The sequence below is a fragment of the Cupressus sempervirens genome, chromosome 2 (genome assembly GCF_028749045.1).
Source record: "Cupressus sempervirens isolate cs-2001-9-10 chromosome 2, ASM2874904v1, whole genome shotgun sequence".
Lineage (NCBI taxonomy): Eukaryota > Viridiplantae > Streptophyta > Pinopsida > Cupressales > Cupressaceae > Cupressus > Cupressus sempervirens.
The window spans coordinates 42857906-42880530 of NC_143119.1; the positions used below are offsets into that span (position 1 = coordinate 42857906).

General features: G+C 35.3%; 1 protein-coding gene across 30 annotated transcripts in view; it reads left to right on the forward strand.

Moving 5' to 3' along the window:
• The window catches only part of LOC149570978 (uncharacterized), a 252939-nt gene that overhangs the window by 61016 nt on the left and 169298 nt on the right, over positions 1 to 22625 (forward strand). For 7 of the 30 annotated variants that reach the window (XM_089812535.1, XM_089812524.1, XM_089812528.1 and 4 more), the window contains 2 exons: positions 21942 to 22059; positions 22255 to 22385. In XM_089812535.1, the coding sequence (XP_089668661.1) occupies positions 21942 to 22059; positions 22255 to 22385 (249 nt within the window). The remainder of the gene's footprint in view (positions 1 to 21941; positions 22060 to 22254; positions 22386 to 22625) is intronic. The other 23 variants (XM_089812531.1, XM_089812522.1, XM_089812533.1 and 20 more) reach the window with 5 other exon arrangements.

Genomic DNA, 22625 nt, shown 5'->3' on the forward strand with positions numbered 1-22625 from the left:
CAACTTTCTACTAAAACCACAAATGACCATGACTAACATGACCCATAGGCCTCCAAACATGTCAAGACCATATTAATGACATCACAAACCAAAATTCACCTTTGACTATCCCATTGACGAATGTTGACTTGCGTTGACCAATGAGCAAACAATGCAACATTGAGGCACAAATATGTCAAAATGATTACAACTCACAACTAGTGACTCTAATCTACTTAGAAAACAACTATCTAGTAACCACAATCCAAAATTTGAAGGAAAATGGCCAGGATCATCCATGATGCTCTTGCACCGTCGCCATAGGATGGAGAGAAGCAACAAGGGTTGAGGAAGTACCCCGCCACATGAATGGGTTGGTGGAGTTGATTGTTCCACTTTTTATCAATAATTGCCCATAGGGATTCAAATTTTAGGCTGTCCCCCTTGTAGTAATTTTTTACATAATCTTTGGCCCTATCCATGACCTCATAAGGATACCCCATTGCGGTTTGATACCCATCTACCAAGCTGTAATGTCTTGCTTTTCGCTTAGGTTTGACTTTTGTAACCTGCAACTATTTGTTGGTACAATGTCGAAAATTGGATGTAAAACATATTATCAATATTTAATTTAAGTAAATACTAATCTAAATACTACCCAATCTACCCTTCCTAATCCTTCGGGAAAAATCCTTTCTCTAGTTACCTAACCCTCTGGTGAGAAATATATCTCGATCAGGTAATTTTCATAGAAAGAGCTTCTCCCTTAGGCCTCTTTGGATCTTTGGTAACAGTACTTGGTAAAGATCCCACCTCTACCAAGTGTCTTATCTCTGACATATGCATATGTTTGACCACTACAATATATATTGTCTTTAAGAGATTCTTTAAACATATCTATCTAGGATTCCAATTTGAAATCCCGATATTCAATCAAGAATACCCTCTAGTCTCTAAGCTCCCTTCAAAGAAACTCGACATCCATAACTGATGCCCTCTACCAAGTTTAGCTTGGTCTCTATGCAAACCATAAATTTCATATCTCATTCTGATTTTTGCTACTACATTACCGTTAGACATGAAAGTAACTATCATGCACCTTTGGTGGTCTCAGAGTTTACACCAAATCCTCTATGATATTATTTTGCCTTAAACTCATGTCTTGTATCGTAATAATTCTTGGAACCTAATGGTTGTCCCTCTCTTAGGCTTGATAGCTTTATTTCCAATCATCCTTCCTTGTTTATTCAAATCTCATTATCAACATGGGACATTCAGTATTGCAATCTTGTGTTTCGTCTCCTATGATATTGTCACAATCGAGAGTAATTTCTATGTTCTTCATTAATTTTGCTCAATCATTTGATTCTCTATGCTCACCTATCCTTTAACTTAGATCATTGTCTTATTCTCTCATCGAAGTCCACTGTGGAAGTGTTTTCTTATTACTTCCTGTCATACCTACTTGTTATGTGGTCATATTTGGTTATTTGTTGTTTATATCACTTCTTTACTTTCTTCTATTCCTATGTCTTCTCCTTATCACTATTTATTTGTTTGTTCTTATCGATTTGTTTAACACCACCTAGCCTTACTTATCTCTGGTTCTTTCTGAGGTAATGATCTCATTGTTTTGACGACACTTCTTATTTGGATATCCTTCTATGCACTCAAATTCTTCATGTCCACGCTAGTGGTTTGGTTCTAAGGTTAATGTGCCTTCTATTGATCCATTATACCTGTCTCGAACTGGACGATGCCTTCACTTAATATATATTATAGTTAATCATAAATATCTATTTTATTTTGATATATTATTTATGAACTTCACATTACACGTCTTATTAGTATTTACTTATTTATTGTATCTTCAAAAAAGGGTCATCATACAAGTGAAGAACTTAACTAAAGGTTTTGTCACCGACAATTAAAAAGTAGAAAAAGATTATCATTAATCAAAAACTAGGGTTACAAGTTAATAATGAAAGACTTGATTATTGAATACAAAAGAATAAATATTCAATTTATTATTTGCTTATTATCCTACTTGTTGCCACATATGCCGCCGCATTGTTGGTTATTATTTGCACCACATTAGCAACCCTCAACTGCATCACAATTTTCGCTAATATTAGAGCCAAAATTTCAACTGTTATTATCTCGTGTGAGACATTCTATGATTTCAAAAAGACCACTTGATTGTTGCAAGAAACCAAAAAATATGATGGTACAGTTTCTTCCATCTGTCCATCCATCTGAAAGTATAGTGCAACCAAATTGTTTCCATTGTATTTTTTAGTCTTCTACCATATCCCTAGTCCTAGAAACAACATCTTTGAGCAACCTACAAGCACAAAATAAAATTAATATTAAGGGCACAATTTTGATTTAAAAAACTTATATCAAACAAAAATAAGTAAATTGTAGAACTATATCACATTTAAAAATTAAAACAATTGAACTAACCTCCCACTCAAGTCTACAGGAGTAGGCCCCTTGTAGCTCTTCCTGTCACAAAACTCAACCAATATGGACTTGCAGCAACATTGAACAAGATGCAATTTAAAAACTAAAAATAGACAGAAATTCTCGATGCACATCACTATTCCAACCAGTACCCTCTAGTGGTCGTTGTGCTCCAAAAGTGTTTCTGTGCAGAAAAAATCTATCTATAGAAGATGTGTGTGGTAGTGGTTTACTAGAACCAACGAAAGAGGAAGTCGAGGGGATGGTAGATTTGTGGATCCGCAGGCCAGGATGAGAGCCCACTATGCTCTCGTGTGCTTTTTCTTCATCGAGGTTGACTAGGATACCTAGTTATAACCCACATTATTTCAGTATGAAATGACAATTCATCATTGTTTTAGCAAAATCTAGATTCTATACTAATGATAGTGATTGTAAAATAATAAATGATCCTTAAAAGGAGATAGTGAGAGATACCTTGCGATTTAGAATGGTTGCCCTCATGGCCAATTTAGCCCTCTACCTTCGCAACTTTTTCTCTTCTTGGGCAGCTAGCAATGCACTCATCTCTCTTTATTTCATCTGTGGTGATCTTATAAACCCTTGTGTCACACCTTATGATCCCTCCAAGGTGGTATTTCAAACAAGATATGCCGCCACTAATTACTTTTTCATATTTTATGCATATCACAATATTATATTCGGGTTTGTCAAAAGCATATGCCCTTGCCTTGTCTCTAGGCCCTTTAGGGCACATTCTTACATATCCTGATGGACATGCATCTACTGGGCACTTGCAGACTCTGTAGCTAACCTAGTTGTAGAGGCATCCCTATTTGCCATTTTGATGAAGAATCAACCTACACATGTTACATACAAAATGAGGGCACAAATCTAGAAATTGAATAAAGAAATTTAGAAACAAACTGAGTTAGTCTAAAACTTTAAATAAGTTTAAGAATAGCTGAAACTTGAAAGAAGTAAACAAAAAATGTGTTACGCTATTCATTTTTTGATAAAACTATGAAAATTTGGAAAAAATGCTAAAATAATGGGGTCAGATCTTATTCATTACCTTCTAAAAGGAGATAGAGTAGACTGAAAATGGTATGATAGAGTTTGTTTAAACTTGGATGCATTTAATACAAGACAAAATGACTTTTTAAAACAAAAGTGAGAATTTTAGAAACTTGCTTGTGAATTTGAATTTGTTTGAAAAATCTCTTTGAATCCACTTCAAATCCACGACAAATCGATCTCGAATGCTGCAAATGATGACCTCTCTCCTCCAAAACATTTCTAAGGTCTCCAAAAGTAAATTGATGTTAAAAAAAATTGTTTTCGCCCTCTGCTGGGCTGTCAAACCTTATCAGGCCACGAGTGCGAGAAGTTCTTGATTTATCGCTGCTATTTTGGCATAATATTTGTGCAAAACACTCGGCGATAACTCAAATCTACTCGGCCGTGTATCTTGTAGCAGTTTATTGCCATGCTCGACATCTTCTTGGCGATATTTCAGTGAGATTTTAAACTATGATTTTAATAGTATTTCTTGTCTTATAAATGTGTTTTGATATATCTACACATAAAATTATATATATATCTAAATATTATATATATTTATTAAATATGTATATCTTTTAATCTATATTATTAATCACCTCCATAATATCATTAGAGTAAAATCTCTCTAATTCTGTTTCCCTCTCTTCCCTAGATTTACTTCTATTTCTAATGGTCACTCTTCTTTTATGTTTCCATGTTCTCTCTCTGTTCATTATAGAAACTCTTTCTTTCTCTCTTTAAAATGTTTCTATTTCTCTCTCTTTGTTCGTTATAGAAACATTCTGTTGTATACTTGTATATATAGATCATTTATGATCTCTGTTTAATAACACATTCACTACTTTACCATATTATGATATTAGAGCTATTTTTTTCGAAGAATAATAATTTCATCATTGAAATTTTTTGAGTTGTTTTTCGAAATAGGTTTTGAAAATCTTTAGTTCTTTTTAACTCTGTAGCTAACCCAGTTGTAGAGGTATCCCTATTTTCCATTTTGATAAAGAATCAACTTACACATGTTACATACAAAATGAGGGCACAAATCTAGAAATTAAATAAAGAAATTCGTCTTGGGTTTCTGTATATATTTTTCTCTCTAGGCGGCTTTGCTTCTGCAACTTGCACGCTATTTGCTTTTCCTCTGCCCGTGCGACCAGCTTCCTCTGGAAAACAATTGGCTTTTTGACATTTTTGGCCTACATTTGACGTTTTTTTTAGTTCATTTTCAACCTATTTTTTTCTGCACATCTTTTGCAAAGGATGGCGTCTATGGTTTTTACAACCCTCTGTCATTGGTTTCCAGCCAAAACAATTTCCTTTTTCACCATTTTTATAGTAAAATTTGCCACTTTTCTGTTTTTTTAAAAATGACTAGGGTTTCTTTCGAAACTCTTTTTCCATGCCATTTTCAAAACTTTTTGCAAATTCTTGGTGGGTTTTTGCAGATCTCAACTAGGTTGGTCTTTGTTTTTTCTAGGTGTTTTATTTTTGGTGCCTCAATTTTTGACCCAACACATTTAGAATCTAATTTCAGCTTCTTTCTGGGCTTTTCAAGCTCTCTTCTGAACGTTCTTTCATTTTTTCTGAATCTTTCTTGAATCTACCTCAAAGTTCATGCCTCTTCAGATATTCATGTTTTTTGCATAAAAAATGTGTCATGCCATCTCCCACCAATTTTCTCTTGGAAGGCAATCAACGATTCAATAGAAATAACTACTACACTTGGAAGTAGAGAATGATGATGATCTTTGAGTATTGTTGCCTTGAGGGGCTTGTTTTGGGTACTGACACTTGTGCTACAGTCTACCACATTCCATGCTACCACAAAACATTATTGCAAAACATACAAAGAGGATTCCCCTACAAATTTTTTGTTTTGAAGTTAGATTTGACCATTAAGGGTGGGTATTAGATTAAAATCTCTTTGATTTTGTTTCTCTCTTCTGTAGATTTACTTCTATTTCTATTGGTCACTCTTCTTCTATGTTTCCATATTCTCTTTCTGTTCATTATGGAAACTTTCTTTTTCTCTCTTTAGAATGTTTCTATATAGAAACATTCTTGTGTATACTTGTATATATAGATAATTATGATCTCTGTTTAATAACACATTCATTATTTTACCATAATAAATATATAGACACACACACATACGCACACACATAAATGTATGTGTGTATGTATATACACTCACATTTAAAATATAACATATATATATTTCTAATTATTATTATATATTTTTACTAAATATATATATTTTGTATTAAATATAATTAAGAGTCCACTATGTAATATAATGTTATACCATCATAGATTCATCGAGACAATACCAAAAACAAAATAGTAGTATAAAGGATTTGTGGCCTGTATAGATCTACCACAATGACACCAAACCAATCGATATAATCAACACACTATTAACTATTATCTAAAGAAGTATTAGTTAAACTCTAATCTAAAATCGATGCAGTCCATGGTGGCAGTCCTTCAGCCCATCAAAATCTTACTCCATCTCTGATCTCATTATATGGGTTACTCAGGGACAACTCCCTTGGAATGGCTTAGACGTCTAAGGATTGTGCTTACGAAAACAAGAGGGGTACAATTATAATCCTATTATCATGTCCATTGTTTGGAACAATTCTGTCTATGATCTCACCAATGGCTCTATTATCAGTATATCTTAATATTTATTATTAACCGCCTCTTTAATATATATTTACTATATGTGTCTCCAAATTTACTAATATTATATTATTATAATATTATAATCTCAAGTTCCATTCTTATTACACCCATAAAGAGCATCCAAATATAGATTCTTTTCCTATTCCATGCCTTTGAGGATGATTTCAATCCTTGTTAAATATCACTAAAATTGAATGGTTGCATCTTATTGGGAAGACATATCCTCTTGTCAATAATTAATTAATCTTTCTTTATGTGCTACTCTTTATCTTGATATGCACTTTATCTTTTTTTGTTCATCCCTTCCAAATTCTATTCTATTCTCCCTTTCATATCTGATCTTTGATTGAGTTGCATCTTTTCATTTCATGCCTTTTGACCCTTTTGCTTGATAGGAAATGGTGTAGAGTTAGAGGGCAGGCTGGTTTCCGGGTTGATTACCAGACTATGGATCACATTTTCACTTTACGTGCTATTATTGACGAGGCTAGACACAAATCGGAGAAAGTTTACTCCTGCTTTGTTGATTTTTTCAAAGCTTTTGATTTTGTTCCTAGGATGGCTTTATTTCAGAGGCTTTAGGAGATTGGGATTTCTGATATGTTACTTATGACTATCATGAGATTATACGAAACTATTGTGGGTAGATTCAAAACTCCTGATGGTTTCTCATTTCCGATCCATAGCACCATTGGGGTTAAGCAAGGTTGCCCTCTATCTCCCACTTTGTTTGGTTTGTATATTGATGAGCTTGAAGACTTCCATTCGAAATCTTCACTTCTAGCGGACGGGTGCTTCCTGCATCAAGTCTTAATCTCTTTTCTTATTTTCGCGGATGATGTGGTTCTTCTTGCTTCTTCTCCAAAGAGTAAAAAAGGCTTCTGGATGGTTTGGCTTCCTTTTGTGTTCAAGATAGCTAGCGGTTAACTTGGGTAAGACTCAAATTATGATCTTTAATTGCCTAAAGACTTCTTATCTTCATTTCTTTTTTCAGGGGTAGGAGATTGAGATCACTTCCTCTTATATGTATGTGGGAGTTAAGTTTTTTGGTCCTCACTTGAGTTTGAGACCGACTATTTAGTGTAGAGTTACTAAGGGTATGGGTTCTCTTCCAATGCTTGAGAAGCAGTATTTCAGACACCATTTATAGGATACCTCGTCCAAGTTATCCCACTTGGACTCCTTGCTCGACCGATTGTTCTCTATGGCTTAGTGGTCTGGGGGACTTCTCTCCTTAGTTTTGATTGGGCCTCAATTGAGTAGGTTCAGACATTGCTTCTACAATGCATCATTCCATGTCACAAATTTACTCCTCACAGTATCATTCTTCCTAAGTTTGGTGCTCATCCCTTCAGTGTGGCGGCTATATTTGATCTGATTTGTTTCCTTCATTGTTTGCGTGTTTTTCCGGATTTGGTTGGTGAGCGTGACAGATGTTCCTATCTGGCATATTGTTGTTCTGTTCCTATTGCACGTTCTGATACTAGCTCTTGTGCTCGTTACTGGTATGCATAGGCCTCTTCTCTGTTGAGTTCGATTCGGATTGACATTGATCATCTCCCTCCTTATCAGTTCTCTGAATGCCGCTGCTCATCTTCTCCCTTCTAGATAGGAGTTAAATGAGCATGTCAGACTTGACATTTATAGACAATATATTATTACTACCTGGACTAGTCCTCATGTGGCTTACGTCTGAGGATGGCCTTTTATGCGGAGCATTTTTTGGAGATTAGTGATGCGATTATTGTCCATCCTAGTTACCTTTCTCGAAGGTGGAGTCACGCTCTTCGTATCTCTTTGGGGTTTTTTGGAGTTTGTTCTGACCGTCTTCGTGTCTAGATTGACCATCACATCAACAGAGGTGAATAGATCTGTAAGTTGTATACTTTGGTTGAGGTCGAGACAAAGATTCATTTTATTTTTCGATGCCCTATCTTTTATGAGATCAGAGGGAGATTTTATTGCTTATTTCGAGACTTCTTCTGTTATTATGATCAGCGGTGTCTAGCGCTCTATCTTCAGGAGGCTACTTTGTTTTGTGATAGTACTCTTTAGTCACTACTTCCCATCAACAAAGATGAATTAGCCTAAGGGGGTGGGGATGAGATAAAATGGATTCCCAGTTATAAATAACAAAAATAACAAATTACTTTACCCTACATAATGTAACCAATTGTTAATGGTTATAAAGAGTTGTTAGGCCCTTGCTAATACTAAGGTTCTAAAATCCAGATACTAGCCAAAACCAGACAATATAGTTAGAATTAAATAGATAAACTGTCATAATCATGCTCTCAGAATAAATAAATCACATGAATTCGGACTAGAGAAACTATTGGAAGTAAAAGATAGTATTAAGGAGTCCATATATATAGCCTTGTAAAAGTTTTAGAGCACCACAAAATAATTGAGAGTTTACTTTTTTAACGAGAGTAGAAAACCAAAAGAGAATAAAACCAACGGCTAGTCCCTATTACTCTTCCTCAAAAGAAGAGTTGACCTTGAATTCACCGTCATTTACATGGTTTGCAAGAAGGAACTTTGGAATACCATGCCACTCTGGAGGGTTACGAATGTTCATGACATCCAAGAGAAGTCACCAGTTCAAATGAATGGAGGGGATCCTTAAGTTGAATTCTACTTTGTTCTTGATACTAAGGATGGGTTTAACTTCTACTATCCTATCCAGCACCTCGGATTTAGAATGCAAAGGTTTGCATCAATGTTTTTCCAGGGTTACACCAAGCTCGACCCCAAATGAGCCTTAAAGAGGCTGTGACACAAATCAAGTATTGCCCTTTTGTCTCCACCAACATGCAGAATGGTGAACACGAACATTGCAACGATTTCCGCATTGGACTTAGGCCTCTCTTCCAGTAGACAAAAGTCATTTCCCACAATTTCCCTCACAACATGCACTATCAAGCTATGGGCAGAGTAGTCATACAACATCAACCTTAAACTCCTTTTCCAGATCCTTCTCCAAAATTGCAGTAGCCGCTTACCCATTTTCATTCTAATGTTGGTGTCTGTGATGTTTGGTAAGTGTAAAATGGTTAGGGAAGGGCTATACTAAGAAAAATTGACCCACAAAATGTGTTTGGTGTCCAAATTGGCACAAGAAAGAGGAATAGGACGGGGCGCTGGGTTTGCATTAAATGATGATAATACTTCCGAAGAGAAGGGTCACACATATCTTCGTACTACATGGAGAGAGCATAAATTCACCATTCCCAAAAGCAGAGAAACCAACTCAAATTAATGATTATGAGTAATTATTATGAGGGAAGGTATTAAAAAGAGGCAATACAGAGGGAAGAAATGAAGGTGGGATGAATAATATATTTCGGAATTAGCAACTAGCTCATTGTGGATATTCAAGGATAAGGGTGCAATCAACCCCCAAACAGGCTAGGGAATCCGCTTTGGAATTGCCCTCTCTATATATGTGGGCAATTTTGTAGGTATTAAGAAGGTCAAGAAATGTCAATGCTCTAGATAACCTAGAATTTAGGGTCCAATTAGGGGTTGATTTTTTCCGAAGGGCATGTAAGATGATTTGGGAGCCCCCTCTATAATCAAATTTTCGATATTTAGGAGTCTACAAATATTTAAACTTTCTACACGACCCTGTAGTACAACTATATTGTTGGTGGTGGGATGGATTGGTTTAGTGCCTCGACCACAAATTTTGCCATCCCAATCATGGATGATGAAACCAATCTCATTAGTCCTGGGATTACCTCTTGAGGCTCCATCAAAGTTAAGTTTTGACTAGGAAGGGGGGCTGGGGTGGGGAATTCAAACACAATTTTGTCGACTTAACTTGGTGATGGATCCACCTTTTCCCACACATACAGGAGTAAGTAGACCGAATCATTCTTTTTTCACTAGAGTCCCAATCTGTGAAGTTGCCTTCATAATTATTTATGGAGCGAAGTCTATTGTTAATATTTTCTACAATTCTTGCTTCAATCTTATTACATAAGGAGGAGATGCTCATTACAACGTCGTGAAAGATTCTTCGATTACGTTCCTTCCAAAGTTCCCATATTAAGATTGATGGGGCAGATTTCCACAAAGCATCATAAGTGTTTTTGTTGGACTTTGTAGGCCATTCTTTAAGATGGCTTGATAAGTTATTGTGAAGAGCTGACTGGAAAAGTGGCTTGTCATAGAGCCATATCTAGGTTTGTTGAGCGTAAGGACATTGTAGGAGTAGATGATCCTCTGTTTTTTCATGGTCCTTGCATAAGACACACTAGGATGGACCTTCAAAACCTATCTTTCCAAACCAATCTACTGTGAGGATTATATTTTGACTTGCAGCCTACAAGAACATTCCAGCCTTAGGTAAGCATAATTTCTCCCAACATAAATCTAAGGGGAGCTCTTTGGTTGACCATTGCATTTGGCAAGTAATGTCTTTGTACCCATCTCAGACATTGTAATTGCTAGAATTGGCTCCTGTCCATATCAAAGAATCCTCTTTGGCTTTGGGAAAAATTTGTTGTTCCTTATGTATCGTATCCAGGAGAGCTTTCCCCTTCGAGGGTATGGGGCATCCTCTCATGATTTCCAACTCCAATCAATGACATGGTCATTGTTAGATATTGTAATATAATCACTGAGATGGGGTCCTCATGCTTTTGACATGACGTTGACAATGTTAATAGGGATAATTGATTTGAGTGGGGGGTAGGGGTAAACTCCCCACAAGTCCTCTTAGAACAGGGCAGAGCGACCATTCCCAATGTCCCAAGTTGGGTATTGACTAATGATTTATATGTTGTCTAGCATGAAATTCCAAACACTAGATCCTGTGGGGGAGAGTTTGTTTTGGCAAGACTAAGAGGGTCATTAGGAGAAAGGTAATTATGATAAACTATTTGTGCCCATTTTTTGTTGGATTCTTTGAATAGTCTCCACACTAGTTTAGCACCAAAAGCTTTGCTCTACCATAAAAGATTTTAGACACCAAGACCCTCGCAAATGGTAGGTTTGCAGATATTATCTCACTTGATAAGGGCCAACTTCTTTTGTTGGGAGACTGGTTTCCCAAAAAAGGTTTTGATCTTCTTTTCCAGCTCAGAGGTGGCTTTGGGGGTTAAAGGGAGGCATGACATTTGATAGGAGGGCAGGGCAAAACATACTGATATGATCATGGTTAAATGACCTGCATTAGATAGCCATCTTGTTTTCTGCTTGTTCATCTTGTTATCCCTATTTGAGATAATTTGGGACTAGACATTATTTGATTTAGTACCTCTGTCTACGGGCATTCCTAGATATTTGCAAGGGAATGCTCTTATTTTGAAACCCAAGATGTTGCAAATCCTCTCTTCAAGCGTTGGATCTGAGTCAATGAAGAAGACTTCTGATCAATTGGCATTAATAATCTGGCCTAAGGCTTTCATATAAATCTCAAGAGTATTCTTGGGCGAGATTGCTTCATTTATAGAGCAAGGAACAGGCATAATGGCATCGTCTGCAAACTATTGATGAGTTATATTCGACACTCCATCAGTAACTCTAACGCCATGTAAAATGTCTTGGCCATGAGAGACTTTGACTAGTCTATCAAATGCCTCAACCATAATTGCAAACAAGGGAGAAATAAGGTCCCCTTGCCTAAGGCCTCTAGATACGTCAAAGGAACCTTTTGGAGCACCATTAATGAAGATAGACATTTTAGGAAAGGAGATGCAACTAAAAATGAGATGGTTCCATTGCCTAGAGAAACCTAATGCCTCCATACATTTGCATAAGAATCTCTAATCTCCCTTATCATATGCCTTTTGAATGTTAAGGTTAACTAACATGCATGGGGTTTTGTTTGATAAAATCATATGAATGAGTTTCGAAATGATGATAATCCCATCCATGATAGATCTACCGGGAATGAAACCTGTTCGCTTCTTTGAGATGATGATAGGGAGAATGAGTTTCAGCCTGTTGGAGAAAGCTTTAGTAAGGATCTTGTAGACCGCGTAACACAAGGCTATAGGCCCTGAAGTCTCCAAAATGTAATGCTTCATTCTTTTTTGGGATAAGGGTGAGAAAGGTGTGATTAATTTCTCTTAGGAGATTGTTAAAGTTTTTGATGCTATCATTGGATTTCTAGAGCTCATCACTCAAGAAATGCCAACATTTCTAAAGGAATCCATGAAGGTCAAGTGGCTTTTCTGGATGCATCTGAAAGAGGGCCGTTTTTATCTCTTCTTTTGTAACTTTCTTGTTTGGGAATGCATCGTGTTCATTAGTTACCGGTTTGGGAATGTTGTTCAACAATGTTGATTGTGCAATTAGATCAGAGAAGTTCCAATTATTAAGAAAACCCTTGAAGTAATTGATGGCCTCTGAGCCTATAGCCTCAAGTTCTTCCACCATGATTCCTTGGGGGATTTTAATCTTTGTGATTCCATTGATTGAATTTCTCATCTTCCACCATGAATTGCCACTTTTGAAAGTTGTGCTATGTTTCTTTCTAGTCTGGCATGTATCACAAGCTTCAAACCACTAAGTCTGAATCCCATGCAATCCAAGGATGAGCTCTTCCCAAGCAAGTTGAGAGAGATAATGCACATTTATGTGCCCATATCACTGAGGCCAAAGTGAATTGACAGAAGACCACCAAGTAGCTATAGCTAAGTCCCAAGAATCACCTTAATCAACAAGTCTGAAAAGAGCATGATCCTCAAGGCCAATTGCAACAACAGACTGAGTCTCCCTATCAATGGTGGCACACTGATGTGAACTGAAGGTGACATCCAACCGTGGAGAGTCTTGCAACAACTGATTAACTGAGAGTAGATTAAGTTTCATCCTTGAAACATAGTACACATCGAGGCAAATGTGATTCCTCCTAGTAGACTAAATCTGAATGTTGCCTTTGCCAACAACAATTTACTCTTCCCCTCCACCAAAAATAATTGAATCTGGAAAAGGTTGTAGTTAGTGAACTAGTCTCTTTGGTGGGTGAAATGACGAGAGGGACTTGAATCAATGTACCAAGCAGACAACTTGACATGATCTATAGGTCTTGTAGCCATGAAGGTGTAAAAGGTAGATTTTGTCTACTCAATGTGCTTTGCATTGTATGCTTTGGGCTGCGAACCAGACTGCTTAGAAAAGGCAGCTAAGCATTTTGGTCATTCAACTTTCACATGACCATACTCATGGAAGTAGTTGCATTGAATGTTCTATTTCTTGGAACCTTTTGATGTTGGAGCAAAGGACTTCTGTTGAGAAGACTATTGTGAATGAGACTTGCCCTTATCCTTCTGAAAGGATTTAGTAGCAAAAGCTTGCTCTGTGGAGGTGGAGCTAGAAGTACTACTGAACTGTTCTTTCCACTCATCTTGCTGAAGATGAAGTGTCCAAAGATCTGTGAACTTCAGATCAACAACAGTATAAGTGATGTTGAGAGTCTCAATAAGATGCTCATAGGACTTGGGTAAACTTTTGACGGTTGTTACCACAATGTCCTCTTCCTCCATCTTGTGTCCAATGGCAAGCAACTGATCATAGATTTTATGAATCTTATTCAGGTGTTCGTGGAGTGATTTCATCTCATCCATGACAATAGTAAACAGAGTGTTTTTGAGAAATAAGGCCCTGCTTTTGTCTGAAGTCTCATGAAGTTTTTTGAGATGCTCCCATATCTTGGTAGTTGTCTTTCCGAATGGAATTTGAGGAGCTGATCATCAAGTACAGATAAGTTGAGAAACATCACTACCTCCCGATGATTTTGATCATATGTATCCTGATCAATACTAGCCATAGTTGAAAAATTCGGTATCGGAAATATCTCGACCAAACCAATTTTTTTGAAAATCTCGGAATCAACAAAAACTTGGCAATAAATTGACACTTTTATCGAACATTTGAAATTATACAAATTCTTAAAATATTCTTAAAAATGCATACATAAACAGCAAATTTGTAGAACATATAATGATTTGAGATATCCTCCATATATCAGTCAAAGTTTTAAGTTAAACAGTAATTCATAGCAACTAAAACTTAGAGATTAACATAGTACTAGAATCTTAAACCAAAAAACAAATACATCATCTGGATATAAATATGTTCAATACATATGGAAGTCAAACTCCATGAAACTACAACTTTTGAATATATATTAAGTTCAAATTTCAGTATTAATGAAAACTAGAAGTAGCAATCATAAATTGCGTCTACGAGTAGAACTCAAAAGAGATCACTACTAATGGGTGGATGGTGTTGAAGTGGTTGTCGTGGCACTAGCAACATCCTCAACAAGTGCCCTACTAGGTGCCTCATGATCGACAAAAGCCTCTGATGGATGACCAAGCTCATGTTCCACCTCATGTGCTACCACATCCACATCCCTATCATCTCTCTATCTCAAATTCAACTAGCTGTTCATCTTTCAATAAAGGATCACCCACATCCATATCTACATCCCGACCTTCAGGAGGAGCAATCCAATCTTCTTAATACTAATCAATGTCATTCAATTCAAGTGCTACATATGAAGCTTGCCCTCTCACCTTCTTCTCGTGCAAGAGAAGGTTGTACTTCACATAAACCAAATCATTGAAGTGCTTTTGAGTCAACCTATTACGTTTCTTTGTGTGTATGTTCTGAAATGTACTCCAATTTCTCTCGTAGCTGGAAGCACTACAAGGCTGCAATAAAATTCGAATCGCAAGCTGTTGAAGATTAGGCGTTGTGACACCATAATCTTCCCACCCCAGATCTAGAAAGATTAAAATGAAAACATATATGATGTGGTAAAACTTCCAATAAACGTCATGAGCAAAATAAACGATATGATAAAACTAAACACATGCTCTTTTTTACCTGGCTGCAAGGTGCATCTCCTAAGTTTGCAATCAAGAGAAGAAAATAATGGCCCCTCTTGCCTCGTATAGCTCTTCAACTCATCAAGTATGAGGTTTTGGAGGTTTATGTCAGCAACCAATCTTTGAATACATGTGTCCAAGCCGATTTGAACCTCTTCATTTGCTCTAAGAGTGTTGGAGAAATAGAACTTGGGGTTCAAGTTGTAGGAAGTTCCATGAATATGTTGGTGGAGTTGTCGGTTCCACCTACGATCAATGATGTTCCATATGGTCTATATTTGGTCTCATTTGACCTATACAAGTGTTGAATGACCTCTTTGGCCCTATCTATGGCCTCATATAGAAACCCTATGGGGTTTTTATCCCCATCCACAATTTGTAGAACCTTCACCAACAGTTCTGACACCTGGACATAAAAAAATATACAAAAATAGCCAAAGAAAATATTTCAAAATTAAATACTAAATCATCAATGAATATTTGAAAACTTACTGTGAGGATCTCCTCCATTAGCTTTTTGAAGCTAGCATCAAACACAATCCTCACAATCTTCTTTCCTTCAGGCTTCCTGGCATAAGGACTATCTAACCATTTCTTATCTAGAAACATGCGCCTTAGATCTAACAGTGTCTCAGATATATTTTGCAAGTTTAGAAAATTAGTAGCAAAGCGTGTGACCCTTGCTTCTACAAGGTCGTTACCACTAGTGTGCTCTCTCATAAGAATGAAGACCCATGTATGATTGTAGATGTACTTCTCGATATTCCTTCCATCTTCAACCACCTTCTCCATCCAGCTCAATCTCCCTAGATCCTCAAGAAGCAAGTCAAGACAATGGGCAGCAGAAGGGCTCCAAAATAATGTGGGATGTCTCTCCATCAAAAGTCTACCGACTGCCACATAGGCAACTGCATTATCAATCACAATCTAGATGACATTAGCCACTCCCACTTCTATTACCACCTCATCCAACATGTTGCACAAATTTTTTGCATTTTTTACTTGATCAGAGGCATCAACTGATTTTAGACATACCATCCCCTTGAAGCAACTATAAAGTTGATGAGCATCCTATTTTTGCCATCTATCCACCCATTAGATATAATAGTGCAACCTTTCTTTTCCCAAATTTTTCTTTTCTCTTCCACAAGCTGATGAATTTACCTTACCTCGCCATCTAACAACGACCCATTCGCCTGATAAGGAGTTGGGGGCTTGAACCCCTTACCAGACAATGAAGTTGAAGTTACCACCTAATCCCAATACGAACTACATAAAGCATTGAAGGAAATATCATTGCGGATACAGTGGGCGTGTCTATTGATTACCCTTGGGATCCCATGTTTCCGTAAAGGATCCTTACCTCTACCACCACCAGTCATCTTGTAGACTTAGAGAATCTAACAAATAATAGAAAATGTATAGTTAGAAAGCGTACATTATCTATTAAAAATTCAAATATTAAATTACAAATCTTTTAAAAATACACTTAATATTGTTATATATTAATTATAATAGTTAAATAAAATAGCATTTATGTAAATTTACTAAAAGTAAGTACTGTTTCATAAATTTGAATAAGATAGTAATTTTAATTATAATAATGCTATTTTATTTAACTATTATAATTCATATATAACAGTAATAAGTCGCTTTATTCCGTTTCTCCTCATTATCCTATGTGATCGTCCTTCATGCCTCCATGTCAAACAAGCCTTTATCCTTAAATGGTTGCCTTGACCCTACTGAGCAACATGTCTTATCATGACAACTTGTTGAGTTGGCATTTAATAATTTGTTATGTGTCTGTATCTCTGCATGACTGATTAGTCGGTATTACTATTGGTTTCAAATTTGAGAATAGTAGTGTTGTTATTGATATTGCGTATGGTTTATTGGTCTAATATTAGTGTGGTTTAAATATGAGTAATATCGAACATTGTTTATTCTATTATTAATGTTTATTTGTCTAATATCAATGTAGCTTTACTAATAGTAATATTGTTATTATTATTGAATATTATTTATACTAATGTTGTTAATATTGAAAAATGTATTTGTCTACTGCCTCTAACATCGATATTGAATAACTATCGATTAATATTACTTATTGAGGAACATTGATATTGGAAATATATTATTCAATGGATATTTCATTGCTTAATTCATAGCTTAATCAAGGCTCATTGCATATTGCGAGCAAGGTAAATAATCAAAAAGTTGCAAGGATTGACAAAGAGTTGCCTAGAAAGCATGTAAATGCAATGTTGTTAAAAGTGATACATAGTGCTGCTCGATAAACTCTTGGTGTTTGTAGCGATTTAAGCTGGATAGGTGGCCACTAATAAGTGACTGGATTGGTGGTTGTTGGGAATTAGTGTTTACATATGTGTTAGAAATTAGAGTTTATTAAATAAGTGTCATAATATTAAGTTTCTTAGAACAACTTAATAATATTATAGTCACAATGATTGTTTGGTTTGTTAATTATAATAGTGGTATATGTTGAGTTGTTACAAATTGTTGAGTTATAAATGATCAGACTATATAGATTGATAAAATATGTATAGTATTGATTTACTTATCATTACAAAATTAGAGCTTAATGTGCTCTAAGTTCTTTGGTTGCAATGCATTTAAATTTTGATTGCAGACTTAATGTAGAAACTATTAATTATTGGCTTGATGATTGGTTATATACTTGTGTTGATCTGTATGTATATGCACTCCGTTTGCAATGTTTTTAGTAAATACACCGTACACTATTATGAGAGAAGGAAGATGATTTTATTGTTTTGTTCGATGATGTTTCAAAGATAGAGTTTAACTCTTTTATAAGTAAAGGTTAATATGGGCGTGAACCTATAGACATTGCTTGACCGAGGCGTCATCTGAACGATGCATGTTAAAGTATATAGACTAGGCTTTGGCACAAAGTAAAAAATTACATTAAAATTAAAATTTTAGGCTATGAACCCGTGAAAGCCATGACATGAAGGACATTAATAAGAGATGGTCAAAGATGGAGGTAGTTGACGAAATAAGGAACAAAGCCCAAGGAAAATATGACATGGTTATTAGTGTTGATAAGTCAAGCATGATTAGGAGGGGACCACCGTATCCAAGGAATATCGGTGAGGGTAAGACATTTAAACATTACATTCCCAACGAGAGGGGTAGTATATCATACTAACTAGACCAAGGCCCAATGCATGATTCATCATGCCGAAACTAGTAGGTGTGTTCAAACTGAAATCCAATTAGGATAGGTGGAGAGTATATATATATATATTACATATAATTAAATAAATAAATTTATCTCTAATGATATCAATTATATTGAAATGTCACAATGCAACATTCATAACCAAAATATTATATGGGAAAATGGCAAAAAGAATTCCTATGACAGAAGTTTAATATCTCTATTTAAAGCTTCCTGTTGATATTGTCTCAGAAATGGAACCATTATATAAAGAAGAAAAGGTCATCAGAAGCAAAACTAAAATGTTCTTACTGAGACACTTGAGATGAAGCATCTTTAGGTGCTTGCTGAAGCTGATCATATTGTTTCTCTTAAAAATAAAGTTAGGGAGGGTAGATGCAGCGGGTAGAGGCAGCGATACTAGTTAGACTAAGTAAAACAGATATATTTCAAAATAAACAAGAAAAGGTGGAGGGTGGGCAAGCAATGTCTACAGAAAAATCAAAAGAGATTTGGTATTCAAAGCAGTAAATATGACTTTTCTATAAGGTGAAAGCAGAAATTAAATAGATTTGAATGTTATTAAAAAATATGCACAGTGATATGTCTAGAATTTAAACCTGTAAGAACATGTAGTAAATTGATTTTGAATAAGTATTAGATATAAAAAATACAGAAAACAGATTTTAAACCACATGATCATTGAAGTAAATAGTTTGCAAGAAGATAGAATAAGTAAGCTGCAACAAAATAGATTAGATCAAAGAAAATATTAGAAAATAAAAGAAAACCTACAAATAAACTTGTTAGATGCAATCTAATCCAAAGAGAATTAGTAAAAAAAACAACTTATAGATTGAATAAATCCTGCAACACAAAAAAATTAGAAAATAACGCTTCAAGTTTCACTCTTAACAAAAAGTCTCAACAAACTCAAAACAAGGATTAGGTGGCGCTGATAACATGTTAGAAATAATAAAATTGAAATGAACCAAAAAATAAAGAATAATTTAATCCAAGAGAGTTTGTGATGAACATAATTACCATACTTTATAAGAGCTTTCCAAGATCAACACAAAGGAGGAGACAAGGATTTTGAAAGGGGAAAGCAAAGAAAACCCCTTGTGAATTATATGAATGAGGCAAATGCCTAAGAATGAAAAAAGAGAGAGAAGGAGACAATGTGGAGCCATAGAGCTCATTACATGAACTACATCGTGATTATGTGTTGAGAATGAGAGAGAAGCATCTCTTATAAAGAGATGAGAGGAGGAGTTATTTGTAACTCCCATGTGAATGATTGCCACATTCATAAGTGTGTGCATAACAAGTGTCATAATCTTGTTAAGGAGGAATAAACTATTTTCCTTAATAAAGGAATTACAAAAAGGACTTGTCTTCACATGTGGACTAGACGACAAACAACTTAAGGGATACCTTGGTTGATCCCATTTAATAAATACAACCAAGGAAAGATTATAAATTCTAACAAATGCCAATGTAGTCAGAGAGTCTGAACTATGAAGCAAACTACAAATAGCAAATTGTCTTTGCAAAGCCAACTTTTCATTTTTGCAATTCCAAAGCCAACTTTGATACCTATCACCAAATTGGTTTGGTAAATGGAAAGAAACAAGTACAAAGTAGTAACTGAAGACTTCTGAGCTAGTTCAATAAACACGAATATGAGACGAGGAGAATGTGGTAAAGAATATTTCTAAACTTAATCAGGACATTTGGACTTTTCCCTATAGTTGACTTACTATAAGATGATGGAGATTGTACCCATCCATACTCTATAGAAGGGAAAGATGAAGATCTTCCTCCAATAAAATGGTCTACTTCTGAAACTTACAGATTTTACAACATTAATGAAGCTAGTTACCAAGTATACCAATTGGTGGGTAGATAAGAAAATTCACAAACTGATGGAATAGAATATTGCCTTATTATTTAATGGGCAACATGGAAGCACATTCTTCCAATGATAATGAAGCAACCCACAGTGCTAAGAAACCTGAAGACTGGAAGTATAAAAGAAAAGATACAACTAAAACTTTAGCAAGATCAAGAAGAAAGAAGGTTGCAAATGAGAAAAAGAAATCAAATTAGGCTCATTCTTCAACTTACACTTCATCCATAAAGGAGATTGATTTGGTGAATCAAAATAGAATATCAATTGTTGAAAACAATCCACAAGTGGAGATCGAAATTCCTCCTCCAATTCATGAACAAAATGTGTGACCTATTGAGTAGGAAATCCTCGAAGAGAAAGTAGTAGGTTCGCGGGAGAAGTTTTCAACTTCTCCGCAATATATCACCAACTTCTCTGCTGTGTTTTCTTGTGCAAAAACTATGCATTTTCTCGCGAGCTGTAACTTCTCAGGAGTAGCTGGTTTATCGCCAATTTATCTGTGTGATATTGATCTATGGTAAGACCAATTAAAACCTAGAGGGTCAAACTAGTCAAATGTGCTAGACCAACATTGTAATGGTTTTCTTGAGCCATTTAAGGTATGTTTGGTACAAATTTGATTTAGTAATGTTCATTTGGAGGTTAGAATGACAAGTTGTAAAAAATTTGCAAAGTCATACATTAAATTTCTACAATCCAAGCATTCGTAGAATTCGCTTTGGGATTTATTGTGTTTAAATTTTTGCATCAACATTTCGGATCACACTTTGTGATCCATCATCAGGATGAAAGAGAGCAGACTAAATGATGAATGATCAAGTAGCGGACCTGGAGAGATAAAAAGAGAGGGGTATGGCACAAAAAACAAGACCATAAAGAAGAAGAAAAATCAAAACAAGTTGCTAGAAACAAATGATACAAGAAAAAGAGTCTAAACAGTGAACCTCAAAGAAAAACACCTACAAACGAAGAAATAACTAAGAATACAAGAGCAAAAATTTGACATTGTTGACGCTAGTTTTTTGTTGTGCAATGTTTTTCACGTCAGACGAATAAATGATTGCTTTGTGGAATGTTTTTGACACAACATAAATTTCATAGGGATTATTTTGCGTTTATTTATCATTGGTGGTGGTTGTAATAGTGGTGAAAGGCTGAAACCTGTTCTCCTTAGCAAAAGTCAAATCTTACATTGCTTTTAAGTTATTTTTTTGGTAATTTTTTAATTTCAGTTTTAATTCTTTTGGTGTAGTTTGAAACAAATTTATTTTTTATTGACCCTTTTTTCCCCAAATACTGGGTTTGATGAATTATGTTGTCCTTGATATAATATTCTCTTAAAATGAAAAATATTAATCACCACAAGTTTGTGTTTGCCAAAATTCTGTGAACATTGTTGTGTAACGTGACAGCAGCTTATTCATTTAAAACCATATCTTGCTGACAAACCTGTTGAAAATCTGTTGAATGTAAAATTTTAAAGCAGGCTTCTTTTAATAAAATTTGACGAGACCAGAGGTCATGACCGTATGCTCTATTTGATGACGATTGGTTTTGCTCCAAACTATTATGCAAAGAAATCATATCATCTGTCAATATTCCAAGAATTTAGTTATTTGTTCCATGTTTTTGGCTGTGCTAAGTTGGTTGTTCCTCTATTCTCAATAGCTTATCATTGCATCACAATAGAGAGTCCTTCATAAAATTGAGTTAGTTTTTCCGAACAAACTTAATCTTATCAGCAGTTTCTTTATTTTGGTTGTTTTTGCAGGATTTATTGGATACTGCTTCTCCTTCAGTTGAGTGTCTTACAAAGACTTCTAAACCTAAAAAAATGAAAAGCAAAGTTGGTGTAGTAGAACCTAATAAGGTTAGAAACAAGTGTCATGGTGTGTAATTCACAGTGCCTTTATTAGTTGCATAGAAGACTTTATATGATTTCAATGAAAAATTCATTATTGAATAATTTTTGGTTCTAATGATTGTTAGATATATGACTAGTAATGTCATTCAATGAAATATGGCTGGAAAAATTAGATTTTCACGTGTGAGATTGTATTTTGAAATGGTTTCATGTCCTGTAGTTTTTTTGCAGGAGATGATCGAGGTTTCTTCTCTATTAGAGGAAGCTGTTGGAAAGTGTAGCAAACGTAAAGAGACTAGTATGAAGCTTAAAGTCACAGATTCTAATGAAGCAAGAAATCTCGCTTATACTGTATTATTTTCTTTTGATTCCATTCTGCAAAAGTTAAAATGCTAGAAGATTGTATGCAGCCTCATATTAAATGCTTAACAAAGTTCAATTATTTGTTGACAATCAATCTAATTTGTTTCACAATACTTAAGAAAATGCCAAATTTTGTGTAACTAAAGCAAATGTTTCTGCAATCAAACTGAAATGGGAATGCTTTCTTATAAGAAACTCCTTTGATTGGGACATGTCTATTTTATTGAA